At 37.5% G+C, this 10,737-nt stretch overlaps 1 protein-coding gene across 2 annotated transcripts; it reads right to left on the reverse strand.

The window, feature by feature from the left end:
* Positions 1 to 2,089: 2,089 nt before the first annotated feature.
* LOC136266499 (uncharacterized) lies at positions 2,090 to 8,823 on the reverse strand. Of its 2 annotated transcripts, XM_066061517.1 has the most exons (4): positions 8,560 to 8,823; positions 8,466 to 8,498; positions 3,499 to 3,752; positions 2,090 to 2,298 (listed from the first exon to the last, which is right to left on the reverse strand). In XM_066061517.1, exons 1-4 carry the CDS (start codon positions 8,702 to 8,704, stop codon positions 2,248 to 2,250), a joined length of 483 nt encoding a protein of 160 aa, XP_065917589.1. In that variant the 5' UTR covers positions 8,705 to 8,823; the 3' UTR covers positions 2,090 to 2,247. The 2 variants fall into 2 exon arrangements, with proteins under 2 accessions (XP_065917589.1, XP_065917590.1); XM_066061518.1 differs by lacking the exon at positions 8,466 to 8,498.
* Positions 8,824 to 10,737: the final 1,914 nt, after the last annotated feature.

The raw sequence follows: 10,737 nt of genomic DNA on the forward strand, positions 1-10,737 counted from the left end.
ACTTAACTGCAGATCAGTACATTGCAATTGCTGAATACAAACTTCGACCTCTTAAAGTCACTTTTCAATGGGATAGTTAACCACTACGACACACATGTATAGCATTAACATTTCCCTCTGTAGTAATGCTGTTACAAAATGTGTCCAGGCAGCCTTTAAGTACTTATAAGGTCTTGGGCTACAGGATTACGGATTATGCAGATCATAAACAATTGGTATGCACAACAGTAATATATAGCTACACTCACAACTTCCTTCCGTGTAGTAATGTTGGAAGAGGTGCATGGGACTTGACCATTAAAGCATGCACTACCTCACCTTGTAGAGCAATTTGAAATTATGTGATGAGGTAAAGTATATAGTCTTCTCCATATGAAGGGATTTCCCATCGTATGAAATTAACTAATATCAACTATTATGAAGGTACACTTTAAATTTACTGGTCAGGAAAATTTTGTGGAGTGCAATATATTAATATATTAATATATGTTGCTCAAATTATGAACTAACTAATCAAGTTAAAGATGTATGTACGTATGGTGACATTTGTATGAAATGGTTTTCACTAAGCGCATTATAGACTCTGAAGTTCAAGTGTGTCACAGAATTAGGACACAGTGAAAATTCGGATAGCTACCACAAGCATCGACTTGACCCGTTATGAAATCCATTGGAAAACTTATGGTGGCAACCATGAGCGCTTCTGTTGATAGTGTCTCCATTTGCAGTGTATACATTTCATTCATCCACTGTACTGAAGCGATCTGTCCCAAAATGCTTTATGTAGTTATCGGTGCATGTGTTAATATGCTTATGCTGCACAGTTATATAATAATTATGGAGAATGCTATACCGTGCACATGATGAAAACATGCAATTCTTCAAGCAATTTAAAGTACTTAAATTGGCATCTGGAAACTGATAATTAAGCCATTGGCAGTACACAAAAATCACAAATGTCTATAGCTTTGTACACAAAAATGTGCCCTGTGGCACCAAAATAGCACACTTTGGTGTCATAGGGCACACTTTGTGTGCAAAGCACACTTCATTTTTTAGCGTTGGAGTGTGTTCTAATAGTTATATTAAGTCAGTTTGTAGTTGTACCTAAGAGGTGAATATGTGTTCCACTGGCGGATCCACCAAATGCCCCCCCCTTGTGGATGGAGCCAGCTGATTAAAATGCTAACCTTTGTCAGGGCAAGATCAGTTCATAGAACCCATGAAAATTTGCAAAACATTTATTATGAAACCAAAGCGAACCAAAGTCAAACTAGCTGTGAAATTGTCATCTAGCACCTTCTGCATACTAAGCATCTCTAAAATAATTATCGTGTTTCTGTTGTTCAAGACATTCAGAGCCTTTTAAACAGCTTTCAACACTTCACAACCATCTGCAAGACCAAAATAGCAAATAAACAGTGAGACACTGGTGATTATTTGCTGCTTCAAAAATGCAGCAACTAACAAGAAAATTTGGCTCCCCAACAACTTAACCTGTTTATGCCCCTCCCCTTGCCAGCTCCTGGATCTGCCCCTGTGCTCACTCCAAATGGTTTGGTATTGAAACAAGTCATGCCTTCATTTGTAAACATGTTTGTGCACCTGAATTGCCTGTACTAAATGCATAGGATATTTTAAGCTTCATAAGTCTTGCTTGTATCAAAGCTGTGCTAATTATACCAGCCATACAAAACATACACTGTATTGCACCAAATAAAACAATCAAGTGCTACAGGTATAGGTTTCTTTATCTTCCAAACCTTCAATGTAGCCAGAATCTGCTAATATACTTTGCAGTTCCTAATGCTAGAATAAACAAAGCAACTGGGTAAACATTTTTGTGGCACTACTGGCTTATGATGAGTTTCAATTATCAGTGGATATGACATTATGACCATACAATTAACTTACAGAAAGCTACACTGGGTGTAGCAGACGCTATAATTATATAGTGTAACTATACCGAGAACCATGCCAAATCCAGCCGCAGTGTAAAGTAATGAGAATTGAAACTATCTCAAAGGGCTATATAGGTTAGAGGTAGGCCAGCAATGACAGAAAACAGAATGAAATTATCCTTTGGAACTTGAGGTATGAAAGAGTTATATAAATTATTACAATGAAGTCATGTGAACAACTTCGTTACAAAATATACAAAATTTAATATTTAAATAGTGCACAATTAAAAGTTTCTAAAAAACATTTAGCATATTTTTACATTTAGTAAATTAAGACACAGTCAGCTTAGGCATTAAGTGGACGTCCCTTTCCATGTCCTGCCCACATGCGTTGTTCCTAAGTAATGAAAAGGGTAAAAAACAAAGAAATGATGATTTAACATTAGCTAGGATTCATGTGACCAAACTATGTATCTTATCACATGGAACCTGAATAGCTAATTATGTAGTGTATTTCTCTTTTTGTATTTAATAAAGTATATACTTTTTGTGCATTGTCATGTTACTACAAATGTACTGAAAGGCGGTGCCATGTTGCTATCGAGAAAGATTATACAATGGGTCACATCTTATGATATGCCACCTTCATGGGAACTACATAGATGCTCAGAAACTCTACTGTTAATACCACAAATTCAACTATATAATATAACACCATTCAAACTGTAGCATGTCACTTTTAGTTGTTTAAGTTACCATCAGTAAGGTCAATAGAACAAACATCTCAAACATTTGGCTTTGTGTATGTGGTAATTTTAAGAAACAGTGACATTATAGATCAGTGTACAACACACCATTGAAGTAATCATGATTGTATAGCTCTGCAAAAATACAGATGGTGCTGTCCACACTAAAACATACTTGGTGGCGCAGTGAGTTACAAGTTGCCATGCCAATGCCCAGAGGCTTGAAGAAGCTTACTGGCTTGTAACCAACAAGAAACATTTGTGAAACGAATCAGCACTAACTACAAATGATAAGTAATTCAGTGACGTTTGTCCATAGTTGCTAGTTGTGGATCAGGCATGGTCAAGTAGTGGGTGCATGGTACATAAAATGACCATCTGTTAGTCACCAGCACAAAAATGCACAGTTATTATAATCATGCTTGTATTTTTGTTCAATGGCAATCCTATCTCCAGTTAGTACATCATGTCTGTAGGCCTTGTAGATTTGCATAAATTTAATAAATGATTAATTAATTCCTTCATTATTTATGAAGTAATCTTGATTGAATTTCTTATTATTCTTAGTACTTGGTTGTGTACTTAATTCAGGAATTACAAAAGAAAGGCACATAGCCTGTAAGGTTCCTGGTCCTAAGATACAGAATTAACATGAGCACACAGCGCTCTCTGGTACAATACCTCCAGAGTCCAGGCATTAGCATTACCACATTTATTCTGACACCTGTCTGTAACAGTGACTACTAATGCTATAACAAAGGGTCAAATACTTGCATCAGCTTACTGCCTAGATTCGTATCAAGTTATGGCAACCGGGTTTATTGCTAAATCTGTGTATAGACTTAACGTACCATTTCACTCGGAGCAGAAACACTGTGGATGGACTTTTGATTTTCTGAATTAGTAGACTGAAAGAAAATACCCTTCCTGCTTTGGGTGAAGTTTTCCACAGTGTTGGACTCTTCCACAGGGTTGGACAAATTCTTTTGTCCATCTGCTTCTTTGGATGCACTCCTCAAAGCTCTAGATTTCTTTTGTTCACGGTAGTATATAGTGACTCCACCCCACACTCCTGCTATGAAGCATAATCCAAGAGCACTAAACCCTGTAAATAAATGAACAACACTAACAGCATTATAGGCTACATGTGTAGCTATAAGCACCAGGTATGTACCTAGTCGCATTGCTAAAAAATAAAGATTACATGTGCTCTTCTAATTGTCTGGAAAAAGCAATGTAATTGAATTTACAAGCTCTGCCAACTATTAATAGATAACTGAATGATACATGTACAACGTAACAATGATTTAAAACCAATAAATCTACCAATTCCTGGGAAGGGGCAGATTGTAAGGTTTTTAAGAAACTGACCAAGAAATTTACCTTTCAAGCTTGTCATAATGTATTAATAGTGAACATAACTTATAAGTATCAGTCTGCCATGCTGATGCAGTACTCATCATGTATGCTGACAATTGTGATGGACAAGTTGAGAACTATCTGAACCAACAGCTATGCATGAATGTAGGCAATAGAAATTCATCTGACAGTCATGTGAATAAACAAGTTGATTTAGCACTACTTATAAAAAGCAGACACCAGTTAATACATACAATACTATCGCCTGTTAAAGAGGGAATTAATCAACCATAATTAACTTATTTAGTTAATTAGCACGTTTTTGTTTTATTATTACTTTACAGTGACCAGCTCTGCAGATCTGACAGCAACTTGTGCCACAGCCTATGAGTTAATACATACAATATTACTTTATAGAGGGCTTGCATGCAGATGTAAAAACAACAACATTATGTAAAATGTTTAACAACTGTTGCAGTCGGAGGGTGAAGACTGCAGTCATTTTCAATGGTTCAGTGTTGAATGGAAGATATTTGCTAGGTTAGTTACTTGTATTAACTAGTGGGCAGCACAAACTGGACCGAATGTACATAATTGCAGATCACAAAAAGAAAAGCTTTAGCTATTTACATTTCACCCATTCCAAAAGAAAAACTAGTGGAAGTAGCATTTTCTGCACGCACAGGGGTAAGTGAAAATAGGAATGGGATGGGAATGGAAAGTGGGAACACTGAAGACTGACAGTCATCATGGATACAGGTTGCATTTAACAGCACGATGCTTCTTTGCAGCATTGTTGGATCCTTCCACAAAAACAATTGAAATACTCTAATAGAGCAGTCAACAATGTTTTGTGGATAAATAACTGTCCTACCTTGAAAGTCTGAATTTAATGGACTATAGCTGGTAAAGATTAGATATATAGACTAGCTAAGTTGTCAACACTGAAAGCTAGCTACTCCATTGAAACCATAATGATCAAACAAATATACCACTTTGACACCTCAGATCAAAGAGCTATATTTCACATAATATTATTGCCCTGAATACAGGGTAATATCATAATATTTCCCTATGGTTAGATTGATATCATCATATAGCCTTAACCTTTGATGCTGAGGCAGCAGCTGTACAAAGCATTATAGTCCCTTTGATTCTATACATTGAGCTGCTTAAAGTTTTACAATAGGCCATTCAAAGTTAATTATTTGTTCATTCTGGTCCCAATTCCCCAGGTGACCAGGTTTTTTTTTTTTTTTTTTGATGTGGTACACTACTACATTTGACATAGCAAGCAGTACATGGAATTATAGGAAAAAACATTACAAGACATGAAAACCTTTCAACAGATGTAAACACATATAATTCATTCAACACAGGAAGGGAACCAGAAACATATAATTAGCTTTTCGTGGCCTTGTTATTATTATTATTAGAGTACTTGGTTGTATAATTAGAGCTTTACAGTGGCCAGCACTGAAGGTCTGACAGTGTGGGTTTCAGTTTAGTAGTATTATTAGTTTAGCTAGCTAAGTATTGTCTCCTCAAAAAGGTATTTTATGACCCAATATTGTGTAGTTAGGCAACCAGGCATTACTAACTACTCATTTTTGCGAGTGGGTGATTACTTTTATGCATGACACATTTTAACCATGTGACAAGGTTCTCAAAGTTGTTCTTAAGTACTATCACTACATATGTGCTTTTTTTTTTTAGAAACGGTCCATATTAGATGAATTTTATTGTAAAAAATGCACACCCTATATAAGCTACTATATATATATATATATTCACAATACCAAAGTCTCTGAGGCAGTACATAGAAACTATGGGTAGCTAGTTAGCAACACTGTAAATATGAATGTCATACAAAATTGTCACAGGAGTCGACCATTTGTAGGGTCCGCAACGCGGAAAATCGATATCCTCCAATCAACTACCTAACTATTGTCATGTGTTAGGCTAAGTGTAACTTGAATAACACCAGCGTGGCAGCCAAGTTTGTCACTTTCTTCTGGTAGAAAACGATACAAATGTCTTAAAATCACGTGATTTTTCGTTGCAGCAATTCGTAGGGTTCTTCGTATGCCACGATATTCACTCTCAACATTGTTCAAGTTGTCTATCATCAACTCAAAGTATTGGTGATTTGATTTTATTGGTCAGTTTCCGGTGGCAGCACGATCTGTGCAGCTTTTTGGCGACAGACAAAATGTTTCTTGCTCTGGAGCACAGGACAAGCAGAGCAGCAACTGCGCCGTGGGTCAACAATGACCAGTAGTAGGTAAAGTACCTGCATGTGGAGTATGGTTATAATTGAAGCTTGTTAGCCATCTATATGCTGAAATTCGGCCAAAATGACGCGATTTTTGCAAACAAATACCAGAATGGTTGATACATCAGTGAGACAGTCTCCAACAGCAAGGATACGAAGCTTATAAACACCTAACAATACGGCTATCTCGCCCAGTAAACGCATAGAGCAATCCAATGCATGAAATAGGCACTCACGTGATCGATATTCAAATCTCGGAAAATACAACCATAATCTATTCCAATGACACTAAAAATCACTTGGAATCAAGTGACAATCAGTTTGTGTGCATTAAATTCAACATCTCGATTAGCCCAGCAGTCTGAAACTCTCCCTATGATGCCATCACAGCATAAAACACACCTGCACTGGCCCAGACCACGCCTGAGTGAACAATTAACACAAATATTTACAAAAGGAGCACACTGCATGGTTGTTATTCAGAAATGAAAGCGATTCATGGGTATTTTCGCGATTTGAAATTCGATCACGTGAGTGCCTATTTTATGCATTGGATTGCTCTATGCGTTTACTGGGCGAGATAGCCGTATTGTTAGGTGTTTATAATCTTCGTGTCCTTGCTGTTGGAGACCTGATGTATCAACCATTCTGGTATTTGTTTGCAAAAATTGCATCATTTTGGCCGAATTTCAGCATATAGATGGCTCAGCCAGATGGCTAACAAGCTTCAATTATAACCATACTCCACATGCAGGTACTTTACCTAGTACTGGTCATTGCTGACCCACGGCGCAGTTGCTGCTCTGCTTGTCCTGTGCTTCAGAGCAAGAAACATTTTGTCTGTCGCCAAAAAGCTGCACAGATCATGCTGCCACCGGAAACTGACCAATAAAACCAAACCACCAATACTTTGAGTTGATGATAGACTACTTGAACAATGTTGAGAGTGAATATCGTGGCATACGAAGAACCCTACGAACTGCTGCAACGAAAAATCAAGTGGTTTTAAGACATTTATATCGTTTTCTACCAGAAGAAAGTGACAAACTTGGCTGCCACGCTGGTGTTATTCAAGTTACACTTAGCCTAACATATGACAATAGTTAGGTAGTTGATTGGAAGATATCGATTTTTCGCGTTGCGGACCTATTATGACCCTACCATTTGTATGACTCCTGTGGCAATTTTGTATATATGATATTCATATTTCCAAATTCACAGTGAAGTTCTGGTCACCAACATGAGAGTTGTTTACACAATGTGGGTAGACCAGGTAGCTATGGCACCCACAAATAATTTTAACATGGTATAACAAGACTTAATACCCCACGCAACAAATTCATAGCAATGAATAAGCTGATATCAATGCAATCATTTGGTCACCTAAGTGCAATTGATATGGCTTCTTGTAGCAAGTAGGACACACCAGAGACACTATATTATATACAAACTTCTAAGAGTGAAGAGTGCTTTGTAGAGCCTTGATCCAACTAACACTGCAACATTGGTGAACATGAACAAGGGGGTGTCACTCCAATAGACAATGCATTACGATCTGTGACTGCGGTCAACATCAATTTCAATTTTGACCATTGATTTTCATTGAAAATTTGTCTAGACCACTTTCCTGGTTCCATTTATTTTAACTATACTTTCATGCACTACTTACTCACACAGCTTTGACAACAGCTTTATCGTTGTCCATCATGTAAAATATTGTTCATTGACGTTTTACTTTGACCACGGTCAAAGATTGTGGTACAGTGGTTATTGGAGTGGCAAGGCCAAATATATGGTGCTGCAGGTGCAAGTTTTCATATTCAGCAACTGCATGTATAGGGCATGTAATAGCAATCTAATGTTACATGCAGGTGACTGTTCTATTAGAGTATTTGACTATTAGAGTATCTCGATGTTTATGGAGGGGGCACGTGCTCCCATGTTACCCTTAGATCCGCCATAAAATTGGCATCTTGAAGCATAGATTATATATTCCCTAAGCACAGACCCCTGTTATCTATGGTACTACCCTGGTGCATCCTCCTTGCCAAACCCTGTCTAATGTGTTTATTAATTATTAGCTATTTATAATAGCTATAGCTACTAGCTATTCTATATTGAGGGAAGAACAAACTGACGCAAACCGAAACGCCCAGTTCGTGTCGGACGAATAAACTTACTTACCAATTACGAGCCCTACGGTAAGTTGGTAGCTTCCTGTCATAAATACACCAAACTTAAATAGTTTCACAGATCACCCAATCCTTGAACTGCTTACCCTTGGCAATACCACTCTCCAAGCCTCGCTCTATGTAGAAGCCGCCGTTCTCCAAACTAGTACTCACATTTTCGGAGCCTTTTACAACAGCCACGCTTAAGTTTTCAGAGCCTTTCACCAGGCCCCTTTCAGCAAAATTTCCCATTTCCAAGCCTTTTGGCTTTCAATTAGACCATATAAATGACTTGTCGTAACTTCTGAACCTCACAGCTAGTTAAAATGACTAGTTTCACACAGCTAGCTACACCTACTGACACTATCTATGGTAACCTAAAACTATAGGAAGCGAACATAGCTAGCTGGCTCGTATATAGGAATCAGTTCCGTGCGAGGTTCCGTGCAGTAAACTGCCGGATTTTTACTGATCTGTAGAGTATGTTTTCAAATTCCGGACACCACATAATAACGGACTGCATCTAATTCCGGACACTACTACCCATGCATCGTAGCTACGTCGGGTATCTATTCGCAGTGTGAGTGGGAGGTGACACCTAATTGTCTAGCTAATAATCACGCATGATGCAGCACTATAGTGTCGACAAGTGTAGCTAACTCTTAACTCACTGATTATGATTATGATAATGATTAAAGTATCGGTAAAGGCACAGCCTGTATACCGGATCTGCACACAATAGTACAATTAACCATTATACAAAAGTAAATCTCGAATCAAATAAGTGATTATCTAATAAGGATTTAAAATTATTTACAGAATTTACGTTAACTACAACTGCAGGCAAAACGTTCCAATCATTAATTAACCTATTAAAAAAATACTTTGATTGACAGTTTAATCTTGAGTGACATTTGAAAAGCTTAAACTGATGTCTCCTTGTAATGGTGGTATCGGAGTAGGTATATAGAGTGGAAAAATCTGAGTTATTGATAATCTTGTAAAGTAGTATCATATCACCTCTGTGACGCCTGTGAGCCAGGGATGGTAGCTGTAGCGCTGCTAGTCTCTCATCGTACGGTTTATCTCTTAATGATGGCAATAAACGGTGTAAAAACTGTTTATTAAATAAGCTAAGGCAATGGTCGTAGTACAGATTGGAGTGAACTGGCAGACCTAAGAAGAAGATTGATTTAGCCATTTGAAGCAAAGAAAACAATAGCTGTGACATTTAGGAGCAGGAGCCTACAGAAATCTTTACAGAATTGCAGTCAACCCTGCATGTGATTAGCTAGCTAATGCAGCTATGATTGGGATTTGATTTTTATAGTAGCTACTAATACGTATACATTATGAAATCCAACAAAATGTGTTATTGATGACTTCAAATGCCATAACAAACCATTTACCAAAGCTATGCACTGGAATTTGTGCATTTTGTAGCTAGCTATAGTCCGAGCATTGAGAGTTGGCTACTTGGCGCCTTTATAACTGCATTAAAGAGGAAGGGAGGGGCTGACTACTCCTTGCCAACCACAGGGGCTGACTACATAGAATGATGTGCATGGACTGACATGTAGTTAGCTAAAAGGATAACGTTTCTTTGCAATGTGGAAGTAAATCCTTTGTTGTCCGGCATATGCATCACTGTTCTGTTAATCAATGGTCCGGAGGTCTCGAAAAGTGCAGCTCTCTAATCCACAGTGGCTGAGCTATACTCCCATAATTTTTATGCAAGAACAAGTAATGCAACTATTTCAAAGTAGTGCAATTTCAATTGCAGCTACTAGCTAGTAGCCTGGTCCGGCTGATATAACGATGTCCATGTGATGGTGTCCGTTGAATGACCATTTACTCTACAGTCCTGTAAAGTATAAATAAATAAATAAATAAATTTAAATTTAAAATTTATGAACAGCCAACTGTTTTTGAAATACCGCCGGGCGGCTTTAGTCTTGGTGTGGTGCTACTATTAAAAAAATGCGGAATTCCCAAATATGGGGTAGCTAAACAGGATGTGCTATGTAACTGTATATAGCTATTATTTGCTGACAATGAGAGTAGCCGGCATGAGATAGCATGATCCCGTGAGTGAAGCCAAAATTGGCTGTAATCTTTTAAAAATAGAAAGATGACTGCCCATATTTAATTTTTCAGGAGATATTCAGTTCATCTTTATTTGTAAATTCAGTAGCTAGTTCCAAAATTCAAAATTTGCAAATCCTTACATTTTAGATTTCGTAAAATACCGTTACATATGTTTTCAGTCATCCTTTTAATATTTC

Source organism: Dysidea avara, chromosome 9, assembly GCF_963678975.1.
Source record: "Dysidea avara chromosome 9, odDysAvar1.4, whole genome shotgun sequence".
Taxonomy (NCBI): Eukaryota; Metazoa; Porifera; class Demospongiae; order Dictyoceratida; family Dysideidae; genus Dysidea; species Dysidea avara.

Excerpts from the sequence above, each read along its gene's own strand:
- LOC136266499 (XM_066061517.1), bottom strand. The coding sequence starts at position 8,704 with ATGGGAAATTTTGCTGAAAGGGGCCTGGTGAAAGGCTCTGAAAACTTA. Across the intron at positions 3,753-8,465 it reads TACCGTAGGGCTCGTAATTG|GGTTTAGTGCTCTTGGATTA; the intron begins GTAAGTAAGTTT and ends ATTTATTTACAG. Across the intron at positions 2,299-3,498 it reads TTTCTGCTCCGAGTGAAATG|GAACAACGCATGTGGGCAGG; the intron begins GTACGTTAAGTC and ends TTCATTACTTAG.